Source organism: Scomber scombrus, chromosome 11 (assembly GCF_963691925.1).
Source record: "Scomber scombrus chromosome 11, fScoSco1.1, whole genome shotgun sequence".
Taxonomy (NCBI): Eukaryota; Metazoa; Chordata; class Actinopteri; order Scombriformes; family Scombridae; genus Scomber; species Scomber scombrus.
In genome coordinates this window covers 9,375,468-9,395,640 of record NC_084980.1, presented here as the reverse complement: position 1 = coordinate 9,395,640, position 20,173 = coordinate 9,375,468, and the positions used below count along the sequence as shown (strand labels likewise).

The following is a 20,173-nucleotide window of genomic DNA, read 5'->3' as shown; positions in this document are numbered from 1 at the left end:
GCTTTGGGCAGCTCTCAGCTTCCTAGCCGTTTCTTTGTGTAGTGCACCCAGCCCCTCACTTGCTAGGGAAACTAGCACAGTCATATTACTCTCTCACACACTCACACACGCACATGGTATATCCTTCACACCCTTCCCCAACATTTTAACACTAATGTTTTTCCATCACACCCAAAGAGAAAGCCTGAGATCTGCTGGAAGGAAGCAGATCAGACACACCCTGTCTCCTTGTCAACTTCTGTCTCCCATCAATGACAACTAGTCCGTGTGTTTCTCCAGCACTTGCAGCAAAAAAATGTGCATATTTAGCTCCTATTATAGCTTTCATCTTACTGTAATTCATTGCTATATTTACATTTTTGGAATTTAGTCTGCACTCTTATGTGGTGCTTCTCATGAGGGTAAATTAGTCACTGTCTTTCTCTGTCTGACTGTCTCACTCTGCCTTTCAGTTGATTGATGACCTCTCTTCCCTCTCCTCCCTGCAGACATTGATGAGTGTGAGAACCCTGACGCCTGTAGCCAGATCTGCATCAACTACAAGGGGGATTTTAAGTGTGAATGCTACGAAGGTTATGAGATGGACCCTGTCACTAAGACCTGCAAGGCAGAGGGTGAGTTTTAATAATCAATGATCCACAATGCAAGTGTAGGGTCTCTGATAGGAGTTTTGTTTTAAGGGGTTTAAATAAGAAAGACATGTAAATTCTAGTGGATTGAAAAGGTCCAGAGGTTCCAGATGTTTAGAAAATGTTGCGTGTTAATGGGTACACATTTTTATGCAGTTCATAAATTAGTGTAGCTCACAAAGTTCCTAGCTAAATCTATTTTGAGTTGTAAAGAAAAATTTGCCTGGTCTGAAAAAAAATCTGTCTTGTTGATAACGAGACATTCTCTCAGATATCGCGCTGCCTCATTAGTGCAACATTTCACTCTCCTCCAGCTTTGGTGCCACAGTGTCAAACTCTTCTCATCTCATAATCACTAACATCTTTCTGCTCTTAGGTTCTTATCATTGCTTTGCACTTGTTTGTGTACTTGACATAATTGCTAAATCACACACAAAAAAAGAAAAATAGCAAGCATCACCGAGGCAACCGCTCAATTTCTACCGGAGCCAAATTTGTCCTCAAGTGTCCCATCCTGCTCGACACTTTCATGAGTGACATACTGATGTGTTCAACCATGCTGAACACTTGTAATTAGGTGCAGGAACTCTTCAGGGGTACCTGGCTCAGGCACGGAGGAGGCTAATTACATCAAATCTAATCTGGCCGCCAGTTTGACTTGTTGACGACGGTTGTCAGACTAGTGAACTGCTAAGAGGCTAATTCATTTTCTTTGACCTCCAGCTATGGCCAAAAGCTATTAATGAGAGGATTACATTTAGAGGCCAGATTATATGTTTATGCTTCATTTCCCCCCAAAGTGTTCATTTCTTAATTGGCAGGAAATAGCAAGTCAAATTAAATGTAGTGATTTGGTCCCTGTGGCTGTAAAACTGGGATATGCTGTGATATGATTTCCCTCAATTAAACCCAGCCTATATTGTCTCTAAGAAAACTCTGCGCTTTGAACGTGACAGTGTGTGTGTATGTATGCATTTGTAAACGCTGTATTTGTGTGTACATTATATTTGCCCTCCCTCTACCTCCTGTCTACACTTGTGTATTTCTCCATGCATGACTGCCCAGTGTATTTGCTATCAGTTTGTTGTTGCCAGGAGAGAATTGTGTATGGCTGTGTGTCAAGAGCGGCGAAAGCAGAGCTGCGCTTCCACAGCTTGGGTTTGAAGCAATGAGAACGACTCCTGTGACAGCCCATAAAACCAGCAGGGGACTATTTTCCTCTTTAGAGAGGCTGGAAATGTTGTCACTGTTATGGACAGTTTATAAGAACACTTAGTCCGAACGGCAATGTCATGCCTCAGACTTTAGGCTTGGAGAGGAAGGCAAGGGCAGAAAGATGGAACGTTTAGGAGTACAATACCGCAATGAGGCAACGTCACAGACTGTCAAAAGGGAAACTGAAGCAAGCAGGCTATTAATGAGAGAATTTCATATTTGCCTCTAGAGATAACTGGCTGCAGCTGCCACCCTGTTACCATGCAGTGTCAGAAAGAAATAGGCTCAATATAGATGTTACAAGACAAAGGTGGGCTGTACTTGCTAGCCAGAGTCATAAAACCTTCCATGCAGGCACACTCTGTTACTGTGTATGTTACTCACTTGACTTTTTTCCTTCCAGAGTTATAAGGTAATAAACTTTAAGACGTGATCATATAAATGTGTCTAAGGTTCCTGTTCAGATCAGGTTCTAATTAAAATGCATCCTGGGTGACCCTATCACAAGTGGACAGCTCTAAAAATAGGCTTGAACGCATCAAATATGAAACAAGACGCTTAGTGCTAATAGCTCTGTGTGCCAGTAGCATGACAAAGCACATCTTTCGTGGCTGTCTATGACAATGTGATTTCACGTTGTCATGTCAGGATTTTGTTGCCAGCGTTGTCTGATGTTGTGTTTTTCTGTGTAATCTTTTTATCCAGTATGCAAATATCCACTGCAGTCCTCTTCTCTCGGTCCATAGCCAAAAAACAAATGTGTACTTTTGTGGTGAACCGCTGTCACAGTTTCCCTTCTGATAAGATCAAATGGGAGTGCCGGATGGAAAATCGAATCACAAGTGATCACAGGGTAGATTTGAGATGCCATAGCTGCCCTTGTAACAGACACAGTGCAGGTTTTTAAAAGATAGTAATTCTGTTGGATCTGTGGGTTCAAGTTTGTTGCAGTGTGTGTGTTGAGGGAACTCAATAACTCATCTTTATTGTTCTTGGTAGGCAGTTACAACAAGGGCAAGAAATCTGTCTCATTTTATTGTTGGTTAGGTTGGCTGGTTAAGGTTGTTTAACTGCCCTCAGTGGAAATGTCTAAAGGGCTGCCAAGTTTCATGCATTGACTCTAAGACTCACACAATTGACACTTTTCAAACACTCTCAAGCCACACATCCATTTTCTCAAGCAGTGAAAAACAAATTCATTAATAATAACATTGTGGCATAAATAGAGGATACAGACAGCGCACAGACAGACAAGACAGAGCAGCACAGTGCAACAGCAGCACCGCGCAGCAGCGAGTAATTCAGACTATTAGAGGGAAAGCGAGAAATATACATACTATATTGTAATGTATTCCCATGCATGCTGCTCTGAGTAATCTCAATCAGCAGCTCTCACTCTCATTTCTCACCATGTACAGGCAGGCAGGAGTGAGACTGACTTACTATGGTTACGGGGATGCTCTGCTCCTCTGTTGCTCTGAAACTTACTTGCGATTTGAAGCCATTTCATTCATCCGCATTACTTTTTTTTTGCAATTGTTTGACTTTGAAGATGGCCTTGTGAATATTGAGCATAGCAACCCTCAGGTTTAACATTGTTTAAGCAGGTTTAATTATCCAAATCATGTTGTAATGTGTTGCAAAGCTTTTACATTGATATGTAAATGGTTTGACCTTGAAGATGGCCTACTATCTGATTGCCATTACTATTTTAGGCAATATAATTTCAAATATGAAATGGTCATTCTTCAGATAATTTGCTGTCCTGATCTACCTGATCTATTATATGCTGGTCTTGATGATTCTTGGTTTTCACAACACCCTCAATTATGTCTATTTCATTCTTCTGTCTGTGTAAAGGTTGACAGCTTGCTACTTAAAGAGACAACGGCCAAATGCTGAGATACTTCTGATCTATATTGCCAGGAGAAGATAATAAGGAGCGCACAACTTAATGATGCCTACAGACACACTGATCAATACATGAAATACTCAGCAGTTTTTAATGACAGATTATTGTCCCCACAATCTTGTTAGAGGAGGATATTGAGCTGTGTCACATAAGCTTTGTGGTGTTATTTATCTGTGTTAAAAGATGACATTTAGAGTATTGACTTCAGTGCTACAAATATGCAGCACCGCATTAAGCTGCAATGCTTTTTGACAATGAGGTGTTGTTACTGTAGCGAAATGTTTACATCATTTTTCTGACACGCAGCATTTCCCATCAGGGCCAGCGCTCTATAGTTCAGCACACAAACATTTCAATGCTGTGCTGAAAAACAGAGCTCCCAGGCTTATAGGCATCTACTCTTATTAAGTCCTTTGCAGCAGAACAGTGCGGCATGTTTAGATGTAATTATTGACACAAGTGCTGTTTCTGATCTTAATCCAGACCACGTTTTTGCAGAATGGGTTTAGAGCTTGATTGCACTGGCTGAAGGTTAACATTATTGTATTACACTGCACTTGCTTGCCAAATTGTGATCATATCATGAGTGTAACAAATACAGGATCTGTGCAGCTCCTGGATGAGAGCAGTTTTATAATAGGAGATACCAGCTTGGCCTGTTCCACTGGCCCGTTATCAAACTGTTGGAGCTGATTTGATTGGCCATTATTGAAGCAGATACTCATGCAATACCAACAAAATGCTTCAAGCCTTTTTCTGCAGTGGCCAGCACTGTAGCTGGTATATAAATTTAGCCGGATAAAAACACCCACAACTGGGCCCTGAGTTCATGTCATGTTTGCCATTGTGAACCATTTTCAAAAAATAACCGTAATTATTATTTTTCTCTGTGTGCAGGGAAAAGCCCTTATCTACTGTTTACCAACCGGCATGAGATCCGACGCATCGACCTGGTGAAGAGGGACTACAGCCAGGTGGTTTCCACCCAGAAGAACGCAGTGGCTCTAGATATGGACGTGGCCAATAATCGTGTCTTCTGGTGTGATCGCTTTCACCGGAAAATCTACAGGTACAGTATACAATAACAAAAAACTGACTTTGGAGTGAAACCTTGAGTTCACATTAATAATTTCATTTAAGAAACCTGATCTTAGCAGTAATTCAAACAGCCCTAAGTTTAAAGTAGAACAAAGGGTTGGGTTTGTGTGGGTGTGTTGCTTTAGGCACTGGTGAAACAGGGAATCCAGTTTGAGTTGATTTTGAAAGTTTATGACTTCAAAACATGTACAGTGGTTTATAATACTGTGAGAATTAATTTTACTACTCTGGAAAGTTATAATCGCAAGTATGTGATTGGCAGACACACCTTGGCAAAAACTGAGCCAGATTGTCAGGCAATCCTGTGAATGAGTTTGAATGGCTCGCTTAGATTAGAAAATTAATCTTGGATTACAAAACCAAACTTTAATTAACACTACAAATATTGAATTTAGATTTAATAATGTAGGTCAGTAAAAAAATCTTAAATTGGAAGCTTAATTTAAATTCTAACTATTAATTGTGATCACAAACCTCATCTTAGACTATACAGTATAGAAGTCTAAGTTTGACAATATACATGATTTTACAATCGGCTGAACTTAGTAATGCTTAAATGAACACAGCAATATACTTTTGGTGATTATATTGCATTCCAATATTCCCACCTGTACTGGGAGGAATTTTGTTGCCCTGTTTGTGAAAAGGATTTTATTTTACCCCAGAGATGCTATTATCAGATGTTGTACACACCATCTGCCTACATCTAGTGGTTTGTAATAATCCTCAGAATAGACTTTTGATCAATTTTCAGCATGATTAGGCTTCATTCTATATATAAATAATATAATAGATTATAATAGACTTTTAAAACATTAGTAACATAGCATTTACTCTTTAATAACTCTATAGTTAGAAAAATCTGCCTTTATGTTGCCTCCCCTGTTTTTCAAAGAGGAACCACTGGAACATGTAAGGGTTACAAATATTAAAACAGACACTGACAATTTTCACATCTAATTTGAACTAAATGTGAATTTTATTTAGAAAACTGAATTAGCCAAATCCTGTATTGTTGCACCTCAACATGACTTCACTGTTCTTGATATGGATGTTGTACTGAGCATCTCGCTGTTCAGTTTTTTGTAGATTTTTACACTTAATCCACTGAGTCGCTGGCTCTGGCCTGCCATTATTTTAGATTTAGACTTCCTATTGTTATCCTAACTGCGTTTTCTCTCCAGAGTGTATTCTAATTGGAGCACTGTGTTCTCTCTATAAAATGGATGTTAAGAGAAAAGATCTCTGGGGAAACTCAAATTGAAATTCCTGTTCGGGAGCAGGTGCAGGGCCCTCACCTCACACCTCCGCCAGGGTCAAATCATTAGCGAACAGGGGCAACCCCAGAGTGAGGCCTTGTCTCTTCTGATAAGTAGTCTACCTAAGAAGGACTGTAACCCCCGGATGAACCTGCTCAGCACATGGCCCAAGGCTACAGCTCTCACACCATGCCTATTCTTCACTCTGCAGTGGCTTTACAGCACAGTGGAGAATGGAGAATTCACATACACATAATAAGTTATTCACTTGTCCTATGGTTGTTATATATGCGCTCTCTTATCCACTCAATTTTTTTATCTAAAAATGTTTTTTACATGTTTGTTTCTCATCAAATTAATTCTCCAAAAAGACATACATTTGTGCAGACTCTGGAAAACACTGCTCTACATAAGATTTTGTTGGGGAGAGTCTTTTTTTTCTAAATGTTTAAGCTCGTAATGAAATTATTAAAATTCAATATTTTACAATGATGAATGTTTTTGATAGGTTGCCATGTAATAAGAGGGATAGAGCATTCAGACTCATTATCGCAAAATAGGGCCCACCATGCAGACAATATCCCTCCACTTGTCATTGATTTTGCAATAATGTCTGGCTCGCAATAGATGATCCCTTACGTATTCTCCTCTGCTCCAAAAATACCACCACCACCCCTTCTCCCCCCATTGTTCCCCCATTCTCTCCCATAATCCCTTATTCACTTATATTTCTACCCTCTTCTCCTTCACCGCCCCATCATTCCCCTGCAGTGCCTTCATCCATGAGGCCAGTGACCCCTCGCAGCAGGTGCCGCTGGTGGATTCATCGTTGCAGACCCCTGTGGGCTTGGCTCTGGATTGGCTCCAACACAACCTGTACTGGGCAGACTCCGGGGACAAATCCATCTCTGTGGCCTCTGTGGATGGCACCAAGAGACGTGTCCTCATCAACACTGACCTCAGTGAGCCCAGAGCCATAGCACTGGATCCCCATCACGGGTGAGGGTGTGTGTGTGTGTGTGTGTGTGTGTGTGTGTGTGTGTGTGTGTGTGTGTGTGTGTGTGTGTGTGTGTGTGTGTGTGTGTGTGTGTGTGTGTGTGTGTGTGTGTGTGTGTGTGTGTGTGTGTGTGTGTGTGTGTGTGTGTGTGTGTGTGTGTGTGTGTGTGTGCGTATCTGTCCAGGGTCAAAATACCAGGTGCTTTGAAACCAGCCACGCAAATAAAGCATTGACCCTATTGTGCAAAAGCCAATATTATAGACTGAATGACAAGATCAATAATTATAGTCTTAAACAATGATCCCTATATTGCTCATTATAATGCAAGCAGCCACTGACCTACACAATTTACTCATCATCATTGAACTGTATGCCGTGAATTTACATAACACTTTACAATACATCAGCATAAAATGATGTCAAACTGAGTTCATATACTTTATAACTTTGCTGGAGGACACTGTACTGATGCTGTTTTCTTCTGTTCTGTCATAATGAAGATGATGGTCAATGACCCCAAACAAAGATTTGTTAAGTGATTTCAGCCCGGGACTCAGACATTTAATAAACATAATCCTCTTCTGGGACCAAGTTTAATGATAAACATGAGAGAACTCTTGTTGCTGTGTATGGGAATCTAGCATAACAAGCCTATGACCTATTTAGCATCCTGACTCAATAGTTTTTTAGAAATTCTGTCCTAGATGATCGCTCCTAATCTGGGAAGCTTTATGAATTCATGCCAGCGTGTGCTTTTGCAGCTTTTTGTGTTCTGGTGATCCGAACCCAGATGAAAACAAACAGGCACCAAAATAAACTAAAAAAACAAAATAAGCTCATAGCTCAAACTGAGGCATACACACAGTGAATATTTCCTGCACATTACAGATCCAATCATAACTGCCCACCAGGAGTCCAGATCACACAGATCGCTTACTGTGACACCAAATGGCAGTTTGTCTTTGCAGGAGAATGCATTTGATGATGATTATAAACATTTACATGGAAACCACTGAGCCTTTAGCCGGGGGCGATTGCTGAATGATATCACACAATAACCGTTAAAATTATTGAATCTCCTACTATAACAGCATTTAAATGTGCTAGTTGGAACATCTGGGGTTGGTTTAAACCTACTGCAAATCACCACCATCGCAGCAGATGTTTGCATGTTTATGTCTTAATGGGCTTTTTAAGATATGTCTAATGCAGGTCTGGAAATCTACAGCACACAAGGAAATGCAAATCATGTGATAATAAACTTGAATATTAGTAGAAGAAACCAATAAAAGTGTTTTGGAACTGAAATATATACTGTACTCCTCCTACAAGGGCAAAATCAGCATGAAAGGAAATCGTAATATAATGCAGTGAACTTGTCAAAGAGGTCAGTGATTTAATTACCAAAAAAAGACTTCCCAGACTTATAAAAAATCAGCCTGAAGAAGAGCATGTAACTGGAAACGTCACTGGTGGATGTCTCATTAAATTGCATCTTAGGGAGCTGCAGTGTGCCGAGCCTTATCTTTCCTTTTTACGTTGTTTCTTTGGTCCAACGCTTGTTTGAAGTTTATTGGGTGTGCTCATCTACTCCACATTATAAAAGATCAGTGAGGGAAATTTTTGGTTATTCTTCAAACTTAAAAGAACCTCATACACACGAGATTACTACTTAACACATAAAAAAGAATGCTGTGCAGAATAAAACAAGTAATATTATCTAATAAAATTATCACATGCGCTATTGTGTTTGTATGTGTCCTGTGTGTTTTTTGCTTTGCACTGTTTGTTATTGTGCTGTCATGTTTTAATATGTAATACACCTAATGAAAGGGCTGCAGATGAGAATGAGCTATAAACCTATACCTTAGCTGCTTTAATCGCAGGGCAATGCTGGGAAAAATAAAAACTAAAGCAGAAGACTGAGAGAGAGAGAGAGAGAGAGAGAGAGAAAGAGAGAGAGAGAGACAGCTTTCTGTCTGTAAGTCAAATTTCTCCACTTGTATGTCTCCTTCTAAACCAGACATTAAATTATTTTTTTAGCAAAGTTGCTGCTTTTGTTCATCTTGTCAGTGTTAACAAAAATGTTAAATATAAAATAATCAAATCTGTCTTATTAGTGCCTAAAAAGCTGTAGCATAATTTTAGTTAATCAGCCACGTGGTTAATGGAGCATCAGGCTGAACAGTCAAAGTAAAGACCGTCTATAGAAACTTCATCAAAAATGTAAAAATGGACACAACAGTGACTGCTTAGTGATGATAATATCATTAATTATTAGACTGGAACGATTAGGCTCGAAAAAAACAGAAGCTAATTGTGGCTTGTGCACTATAACATGATTATTTTCACATCTCTTCCTCTGAAGCACAAACCATCATGAGCTCTCCATGTTAACACAGTGATAACGCTTTCTTTGTTCCAATCCAGCTTTATGTACTGGTCAGACTGGGGCACGAGAGCCAAGATAGAGAAGGCCGGGATGAATGGAGTGGACCGACAGGTGCTGGTGGCTGATAATATTGAATGGCCTAATGGTATCACTCTAGGTAAGAGAAGGAGAGCAACCCTTCATACCATACTGCATTTCACACTTTTTAGTCATTTGTTGTGTTCTGTTAAATGTGCCTGAATCACATATCTGAAAACAGGCTCGATCAGCTCATTGTCGGTAAAGGTCGAAAGTAATGGAAATAGTATGGCTAAATGTTAAAATGGAAGAAAAAAACAAGATTTATAAAGTTTTAATATTTGCTTTGGAATGGTTTTTGAAGTGTTACAGATCTTGGATGGATCGACACAGTAAAAATTGCAGTGGTGTAATCGTGAGAATGTGACATTTTAAAACATAATCAATATCACCTAAAGGGATTTGTTTGTCAGAGTGCATGAGTGCTTACCGTGAAGACAATCAATTTCTGCTCAGCTTAGGAACGTCCCATCTGTGTGTTTGTGTGTGTGTGTTTCTCAGATGTAGCCAACAGGCGTCTGTACTGGGTGGATTCAAAGCTGCACCTCATCGCTAGTGTGGACCTGAACGGAGCTCACCGGAGAACGCACTTGGCATCTGCGGAGAGACTGGGACACCCCTACGCTGTGGCTGTTTTTGAGGTTGGTGTGTGTGTGTGTGAGTGTGTGTGTGTCTCTTTATAGATTCAGCCCCTCACGTTGCAGCACTCGGCAATAGATTTCAAGGATTTTGGGCAGCTGTCCGTGAGATCATCCAGCCTCCCACAACTCATCATATCTCCATCTCTCTCATTATCCTCGTGGGGGCCTGCGGTGTGACTGGGGGTTAGAATGTAATTGCTGTTAAATGCAATTTACTAAATGCTCAGCCTGTGTGTGTCCTTGTGTGTGGTCAGCCTCTTTTATTGCAGCGCTGATGATGCAGCCGCCAAAACTGTCCAATCAGCAAGTTACCATTTGATCTATAGGCTTAATGCTTTTAATTTACAAGCCAATGTGAAACCGAACAGGACCTGAACTAAGAGACATTGTTCGGTTTTTGACTTGGATCAAGTGAACCGAACTACAGCTGTAAAAGCACCCTTACATCTTGTTCTTTGCCAAACAGCACAGTAAATTCACTGCTTTGTGGTTTGTATTTATGTGTGCATGTTTTTGTTACTTTATTGGGACCAGTATAAACCAACCTGGTTGAGACCAGTAGTCCCTATGGACCAAAGCCCACTCCTAATGAGGCAAACATCATTTCTGAAGTCCTGTTTAAGGTTGTGGGTAAAGTTTGAATTGAGATTAGGTTGAGGTTAGGTTAGAATTTGGGTTGCAATGAATGAATGGAAGTCAACGCAAGGTCTTAAAAAGGATAGCTGTACGAACTTAAGTGTGTGTTCATAATGTTGTGCACAAACCTTTATGTTTGTTACTACTGCGGCAAAGTCCCAAATGGGTGGTTATGACATCACCCTAGTGGCCTACTCCACAGTGGGACTCCACCCAGAGGGAACTCAGACTTTATTCAGCTGCAGTGATTGATTTTTTAAAATATCTGCTTCCATTTGAATTATATTTGGGAGCTGAGGGGCCGGAAAAACTTGTCCTGGGTGACTTTCAGAACACTAAGCCTCTCTGATGTGACAGAAGCAACAGGCCAGACTAAAACACTTTCTTGCGACAGAAAAATGGTTTTCTGCTCTTACAGTGGCTCAAAATTCCAATCCATGATCCGTCGCATAACCTTGACGATTTGTTTTTTGCTCTTTTCTGTTACTCTGTACTGTTGGTCTACTATACAGCCAGCACTGTAGTGTATCTCAGGGAAATGATGATAGATACCCTCCGGTGTAATACATCATCGATCCGGGGCTTCTCTGCTCTCTGCCCTGTTGTGAGTACAAGGTGACCTTCTTGTTCAGGATGTGAGCCGTTCTCTTGAACATACACATCAGTCTTATTGAGTGGAGCTTGTTGTGGTGTACCTCACATTACCATCTCATTCTGACTCAGTGTCTGACTCAAAACAAATACACACACACACACACACACACACACACACACACACACACACACACACACACACACACACACACACACACAGAGACAAACACACACACATACACTTGTGTGGCGAGGCTTATTGTCTCACCACTCGCTGGAGATTAGCCTGCAGTTTCTAAGGCAACTGCGAAAAATACCAACTCCTGTCTGTAACTGTGTCTTTGTAAAGTGCTGAGGGAGTGAACAGGGAAACAAAGCAAACAAATTAATTAGCCGTGGTTAAAAATAATTCCTCTGAGCTGTATTTGATCTAAATAGGAAACATTTGAATCCTAAAGTTTGATCAATTTAACTAATTTAAAAGCTGAGTTATCAGTGGTACTCTTTCTTTTGAAAAAGTAATGAATAAGATTTTATATGGCAACAAATATTTACCAGTGCATCTTTCTTCTGCTGTTACTTCCTTTTCATTCTTTTCCATCAAATATATTCGAATAATGAGCTCTGTAAGCCAGTGTTGCCAGCTGTTTGGCCTGTTTAATCTCCCAGCATCCTTCCTTTGTTTCTGCTCTCTCTGTGTGTAAGTCACAGTCTTTTCAATCATCTGCACTCATGTTTTATTCCACAGCTCCTCTGTTCGATTCAGCCCTCATCAGTCTCCTGTACGAACATAAGATGACTCATTTTTAGTACATTTTCTCTCAATTTGAAGACTTCCTTACACGAATTTCCAGAAAATGACCTCGGTTATAATGCAGTGTCAGTACATTTTGCTTCATGCTGTATACTGTAGATGCTGTAAAATATTTACTCATATTAAAGCAATGACTCTCCCTGTGTGTAGGATCGTATCTACTGGACAGACAGAGACAGGGCGGCAGTCTTCATGCTCAACAGGCTGACTGGACAAGACATCCACACCTTGGCTGAAAACCTCAACGACCCCCACGACATTGTGGTCTTCCACCAGCTCAGACAGCCGCAAGGTGCGTGCGCAGTATGTGTGAGCGATGTCAGTTCATGTGTCGTCTCGCAGTTTCCTCCCAACGCCGTGACTGCGAGAGCTGAGTCGCATCTCTGTGACCGATCCTCAGCAGGTCCCTGTCGTCTCAGGAACGTGAATAAATGATGGCGAGGCTTGTGAACGCGGTAGAGCGATCAAAGCGTCGGGCGCCACGATACATTCACACATCTGTCAAAGCCCTGCCTCCAAGCCAGTTTTCTCTTACAGGACAATCCAGATTTGAATTGAACGGAACTGAGCGCTTAATCATAAATGTGATGGCTGTGCTCGTCTCCGTGTTTCCTTTTCAGCGTGTCAGTTTCCATATCTATCGTTCTCTGCCTGTCTCTTTTTATTCTTACTATCCAGTGCATCGTCATGCCTGTTAATATTCTAAACTTTCACTGTATTTCATCACCATCTTTCCAATTCAATATCCCTCTTAGTTTGTAGTTGAATAAGACTTTAGGATGAACACAGTAGAGTTGTACCTGGCACAGTAGTGAAAAAGCTGCAAGTGTCTATATGTTGCCAGATTTTATTGTTTTTATCCTTTTAGATCTTGTTTACACGACATAATAGGCTTTGTTTAAAGGGAATTCACAGCGGAGAACAATAAAGTACTGCATCTTCTTCTGTCTCCATCTGACTCTCTCTATCTCGCCATGTTGAATAAGTGATAATCTTATTTACAGTATGTGTTTGTGTTTGTGTTTCTCTGTTACTGTCTCCAGGCCCAGACAGCTGTAATCTGGGTAGTGTGGCTAACGGAGGCTGCGAGTACTTGTGTCTTAAAGCGCCGCAGATTACAGAACACTCTCCTAAATACACATGCGCCTGCCCCGACGGACAGGACCTGGGGCCTGATATGAGGGGCTGTGTAGCAGGTGAGGGCGTTTATGAATGGTAATTGAGAATATTGGGTAATCAATAGCACCTGAGGGGATTTGTTGGGCAGAGCGCCACAGGGCTTGCTGTGTCAATAATCAGTTTCTACTCAGCTCAAAGCTCATTTTGTGTAATGTGGAGTGTCTGTATGTGTTTATAATAAAAGCCACAGAGCAAAATAGAGAGAAACTGAAACATTTGCGAAAAATAATGAGATAACAAGACAAAAGAATATTCATAAAAATACACATTATAACACGGAGCTGAATTATATTTTAGGTTCATCTGGGAAATCATGCTTAAAAATGTATAACTTGATAATCTTGCACATTTTTCACATTTTATTATTACCAGCTCAGTATAAATAATTTGATGTGCCTAATGAGTTTAATAAGGAAACATATTTTGATATAATCTATGAATAATCATTCATGAAAGTCATTTAACTGTTATTAAACCTTTTAATTCAAGTACAAGTTTGTAAGCACTTGACGAGCAAATTGAACTGCCTGAAACAGTTTGCTGCTCTGAAATGACTTATGATTAATGCATTTTATCACTGGGGAACAAATCAATAAATATTTTATTTGTAGTAGGTGATAATTAATAATTTATTATTGAATAAGCTTCCTCCAGGCAACGCAGTTATTGAACCTGCAATTAAAAAAAGACAGTTGCTAAGCAACACGTAGAGGAAGTGAATACAATAACATGGGCCATTGTGCAATTCATCATAACATCCTGGGACAACTGCATTTATATAATCTCATAATGTTGTATTACATTGCATTATAATATATGATATACATGCTATCGTGTCTCCCCAGGGGAAAAGACAGCTGCTTTGAACAGAACAGAGATTAGCTGTATTTACAATGATGATAAACAGGAATGTTTGTCACTGAAAGAAGCATTATACATTTGTAAGGATTAAAGTGCAATATAATGGTATATATTGAATTTATGTTAATGTTACTATATAAAGTCCTGTATAAAATAGAAGGTGCATATAGTGCTATATATTCAGTTTATGTTCATGGTACTGGGTTAAGCACAAGTGCACTGATAAATGACTGGTGAATCTTAGTTTTTGGTTAGCTCACTGATGTTTGAATTTGTTTATATATGGATCCTACAGCAACATTGAGCCAATAACAACAGACAACCATATATCATATAACTAAAATATCAGTGAATAGTGAATACGTGAACACAAAACAGTTTCTATCTGTGTTCAACCGTCTGGTTTGAAGATGTTAATTTTAATCAAAATGTGGTGACAGTTGTTTGTCTATGGCACATCACTGCCAATCAAATATCATCAAACCACAACCTGATAAGGCAGATTGAAGTTTTTGAAATAAGCTCTTAATGAAAAATATGCAAGGATGTTTTTTCAGCATTTAAACATTGAGGATTACTTATTTAGTCATAACTCCCCAGAGGAATTGTTCAAAGACAGTTATTTGCTTTATTGCTGAAAGTTACATTTGAAGATTGATACCCCTCTCATTCCTGCACTTTAAATAAGAAACTGTAGCCAGTCTAACTCTAATCCCCTTTAATTTTATAGAGAAAATTCATGTTTCAGGGGCATAAACATTTTTAATAATTCAGTGTCTTAAGTTAAAGTTTTCTCCTTCATTCTGTCCTTGTAGGAGCACCAAGAAATGATACGTCAGCAACGTCCTCACCTTCTGAGATTACACCTGGCATCAGAGCGACCGTTGCTGAAGACTTCCCGCCGCCCTCAGGGGGAGTATCACAGGCGGACGCCACCCCCCACTTGACCACAGCTCCCTCCGCCTCCCCCGAGTCCCTCACCCCCATCAGCACGCTCAAGTCTGTGTCGTCGCAGGAGTCGAAGGCGCTGGGATCGCACTCTACTGCCACCGTTATGGTCGTCTCCACCACACCTGCAGGGGACAGCAGCGTCTCACAACACTGTAAGAAAATTATAATCAATTCTGCCTGTATGTGAATATGCTGACAATGCCTTTGCAAATACTGGAAATAACTACCGCAGATACACAGATTCACAGTCGCATTCTTATATTCAAGTTTCATGATTTATCGCCTCAGCACCTCCAGCCCAACTGTATGCGATTAACATTTTCATTTGACCTCGTATGGGGCAGATTGGCCCATTCAGAAATTAACAGTAGATGGGGTGCAGTCCTCTGATAAAGCGGCACTTTCACCTGAGTGTCCTCGTCTACTGCGAAGGACCACATCCTCTGGTCCTGCTCACACTCATTATGTAGCTAACAACCCCACCCTCTCTGTAATGAGGACATTAAAGTGAGATATCTATCTTTAAGGTATCTATAAGCCCCAACAACCAGGTTCAACTGACTTTAATAGGAGTGAGGGATAGTGACTTCTCGCTTTGAAAATATCGTCTCCATAAATTGTGCTCCGTGTGGGATGTAGACATGTCTGCCAGAGCAGGAATGCACCTGTGTAGGTGTGCATGAACATTGTAAGTGTATTAGTAAGTATGTGGTATGTTAATGAGTGTGAGCTGTAAGATGGCACTGGAGTTGATGGATGAACTTTAAAAGGCCGGGGTTAGTGTCACGGTCACAATGCCTGCACCTGGGTCTCACAATGGGACCACAATCTGACAAATGCCAACCAACTCATCAATTTCTTCTCCCTTTTTCATTTGTTCCACCTTCTTTTTCTCATATCTGTCTCTCTTTGTAAAACACTCACGGCTGTGCAAGCATGATCACCCACTCCCCGCCTCTGTGTTTTATCTCCCTTCTCTTCCACCGGCTCTCCTTTCTTGCTTCCCCTGCTTATCGCTCACTCTGTTTCTCACACATTTTTTTTTTCATCCCTTGTGCTTTCTCACCCTTATCCTCCCTCGCTCCGGTGTCTTTTCTTCCACTCGCCCTAACTCCTCTCACCCCGTTTCATGTCTCTCTTCAGCTGGAAGTGAGCATTTTCTCCTGGGCGAGAACCTGACAGTGGCTGTTTTGGGAGTGGTCATCCCCATCGGTAAGTCACCTGAAGCCTCTTTGTCTGTGTTTGTCCGTCCATACTAGAAGGCCTGCATGGCTGCGTAAAACTGCTGTCTACCTGCTGCCGACGGCCACTTTGTAGTCCATTCACACTGACCCTGCTGTGGCAGGATGAGAGAATCCTGGCCCTCAGGTCTTCCTTGCTGAGGTCTCTCATGAGTCATTTTCTGTACGTCTGACATCGCTGCCACACTGCATTATTCACTTCACACTGTGCTGTTGTGTTGGGTGCTGCTACAGCCAGAGGACTCCATGTCAGTAGACCTTTTATCTCAGTCAAAGAAAAACTAAGGGGTTGAGTTGCTTCACTCAAATCAGTATTACTTTTACACTGAGTAATATAACAGACTCTTTTAAATAAGAATACCATTTGATTACAACAATTATTTCCCTTGGGAACGTTTTCCTCTCGAGTAAAGCTGCTCATGCTTTGACACCACTTCTAATACGAATATAAAGACTTCAGGAAAACCAACTGTATATGGAGAAAATATTACTACAGGTTCTTCCTCTATGCATCTATAGGTTGAGGTATTAACAAGCAAAACATATGCAACAATACACAACAATGGAGTGAATTAATCTGAACAAAATGAACCAGCCACTTAGTTCAGATTATGTCCTTATTATATACTTCATAAGGTGAACAGGCAGAACAGGATTAAAAAAAAACATGAAATAAAGCATGAAAGCTTTATTGGTGTAATTTAATAAAGCATTATTAAATGGCTTATTCAATGGCAGATTTGCTGTGGATGAAATGTGATGTAATGCGATACTTTAATTTTTTCTCAGCTGTGATAGTTTAAAACTAATTTACTCCATAGCCAGTCCCCTAATGGTGCTCTGCGCAACTAATTTAGAGTCTGTGTTTAAAATCTGTAAACATTTGGTGTATGACCAGAATTTGAACCGATGTTTACCCGAGCGTGCACCCACACACACACACACACACACACACACACACAACCACTCTATCGCTACCCCCACCACCCTCTCTGTCCCCCGCATGCCTGTTCTGCTCCTCTCTGTGCCTGTCATTTCATGCCATGGACTTGTTATGCCTCGTTAACGCTCCCCCCCTTCCCGTGTCCCTGCCGCTGTGTGTTAAACGCATGCAGTTCCTATCGTTGCCACAGTGGTGTTTGGCCTGGTCTGTGCGGGAGTCTACCTGGTGTGGCGCAACTGGCGGCGCAACTCCACAAAGAGCATGAACTTCGACAACCCTGTCTACCGCAAGACCACTGGCGAAGGCGAAGAAGATGAGATCCACATCGGGCGGACTGACGGCATGCACCACGCGCACCACCACCCGTACCCGCAGGGCGTCGGCATGGGAGTTGTGGGAGCGGGAGGTGGCACGTGCCCACAGTTTATCGCCCTGCCACTGGGCGGCAGCATGCCAGACCCAGGGACTCACTGGTATACGGAGCAGCCCATGCTCTCCACCGCGAAGTGACCCAAAGGGGGCTGCTTCCAGGGAAAGATGGCCGCTCAGGCACACGCACACACAGTGAGGTCAGGGGTCACTTGGACTGAGTTTGCTGAAGGGAGGAACAACATATCATCGAGTATTACATGCAGCCATTCACAGCCGTGTCCTATGCCAATTTCCATATGAAAAACAGCATTAATAAGTTGAACATGATTCTCCTCAAAAATAGTTTCATATCTTCTCAGTGCTGAAGCCAGCTCTATTTTTCTCTGCTGAGAATTAATTACAGAATACTCAATGCGTACTAAGCTGAAATACAGAGTCAGACTGGTTTCTCTTTTGAGTTGTCTTTTACATTGATAACTAAGTGAGGTGTGTGCCATTTGTCTTCTATTTTGTGTGACGGGCCAGTGAAAGCGTTTCGTCCTTGATGTATTAATTTGGGCTTTGTGTTATTCCTGGGTGGGGAGGGGGGCATGGAGCTCTGGGAACACTGTTTAGGAAGGAGGAGTTCTGAAACTGGGACAGTACCTGCGTTGTGGGACAATCTGTACAGGTTCATGTTAGAATCAATCATAAATGTCATTACTTGGAGCTGTGTGTTGTGGTTAACATTTTCATCGATGGATTTTCTTTTCGGAACGTTTTTCGTCTGATTTATTTTCAAGAAAGGTTATCACCCACATTTTCAGCTGTCTCTCTGGTTCAGAGGACAGCCTTTAAGGGTGAGTTGTCTTAATATTTCAGAGTGCAGTTTTATACAGTTGATTTGAGAGGTTGTATTTTTATTTGACCTCCAACACCCCAGAGTGAAAGGAGAGTAGCCGATTTGAAGACTGGAGAGAAATAAATTGAGATGTACTAGTTTGTTTTCTATGTGCATAGAGGATGTGAGTTTAGAGAGAACCCAGGAGTTCTGTTTTCTTTATTGTGACTTTTTTTTAGATGTTAAACGATATGAGAAAAGCAATAGACTGCAGCTTTTAGTGAGGCCACAGTGTTACGTGGTTGACAAATATCCTCGAGTGTTATGAATATTATTTAATCACCTACTTTTGACTGTGACACATGCACACATAAATACATATGGGGCACAGTGATAGCTAAACTCATGTTGTTCTCCAGAGGAAGGAGACAGTGTGCACTTGCCCTTGGTAAACACAAACAGCATGCATAATTGCTCACCAACTGACAATGCAGCCATTCATTGTTCCAGGCAAAATATGCACGCACATACATGCACACGCATTCACTAAAGCGAAAAAGATTCCACGCCTGCTCTCCTCCTGAGATGGCCGATATCTGAGCAGACAGTTTAGGATAGTGCCATGTGGGAGGGCCCAGCAGGTGGCTGCATGATGAGAAAGGCTCGTCATGTGATATAATGAAAGAAAACAAAATCCAGACTCTGATGTTAAGAGTTTGAGACCAACTTGTCCTGTCAGTGAACATGTTTCTCCCATTATTCATGCTGGTTTAGTCCTGTCATTAACACTCCGTTTATAAAAACCCTAAAAGTCTAGGTGTGTTTGTGTGTGTGTGTGCGTGCGCTCGCGTGTGTGTTCATTATTATGCATGTGAGTGCTAATATTCATCCCACAGCCATATTTGAACCGTTTTGTATGCTCTTTGTTGCACAACCCTCTTAGAATGCCTTCTGTATTGTGTATTGCATGGAAGAAAACAGTGTATGAAGGTGTGCACGGTGCGTGGATGAACAAGTGTGTGCGCGTGTGTGTGTGTGTGTGTGTGTGTATACTTGTTTGGGAGAGTGAGTTTGACACTGGAGAAGTTTTGAGGGTGCTTTTTGATTCATTGAGTTGTAAATATGTTTTCATAAGGTTTTTGATAATGTATTATACAATTATGTAAAAGAAATGATGTACATAAGATTTTAGATAAAGTGTTGACAGGTATATTAATTTATTTGTACAAAGGAGAGCACTGCATTCCCTGATTGTAAGAAATTCAAATTATCCACCAAAGTGATTTGTGTTGTTTCTTGCTGTGCATCATTTAGTATCATTTTGTGTGCAACCCTTATTTCTTTGTTTGCCCACGTAAAACATGGTGTCCCCTACCAAAAAGCCTCTCACATCTTTGTAACGCTTCCCAACCTTGGTGTTAAGGAGTTGACTGATTTTTGTTTATTTGTGCCTTTTTTGTTTACTTTTTCATTCTTCTCCAGTATTTTTCATGAAAAGGACAGGGATCAGCCAGCTACTTTACATTCAAAGAAAAACTGTA

General features: G+C 41.0%; 1 protein-coding gene across 1 annotated transcript in view; it reads left to right on the top strand.

Annotated features, from left to right (window-relative positions):
• The window catches only part of LOC133990254 (low-density lipoprotein receptor-related protein 8-like), a 29,538-nt gene extending 9,365 nt beyond the window's left edge, over positions 1 to 20,173 (top strand). Inside the window, exons 5-15 of the mRNA XM_062428501.1 lie at positions 489 to 614; positions 3,449 to 3,451; positions 4,654 to 4,825; positions 6,885 to 7,112; positions 9,541 to 9,659; positions 10,082 to 10,221; positions 12,416 to 12,557; positions 13,309 to 13,461; positions 15,121 to 15,408; positions 16,400 to 16,468; positions 17,613 to 20,173. Coding sequence (XP_062284485.1) covers positions 489 to 614; positions 3,449 to 3,451; positions 4,654 to 4,825; positions 6,885 to 7,112; positions 9,541 to 9,659; positions 10,082 to 10,221; positions 12,416 to 12,557; positions 13,309 to 13,461; positions 15,121 to 15,408; positions 16,400 to 16,468; positions 17,613 to 17,950 — 1,778 coding nt within the window. The 3' untranslated portion in view covers positions 17,951 to 20,173. The remainder of the gene's footprint in view (positions 1 to 488; positions 615 to 3,448; positions 3,452 to 4,653; positions 4,826 to 6,884; positions 7,113 to 9,540; positions 9,660 to 10,081; positions 10,222 to 12,415; positions 12,558 to 13,308; positions 13,462 to 15,120; positions 15,409 to 16,399; positions 16,469 to 17,612) is intronic.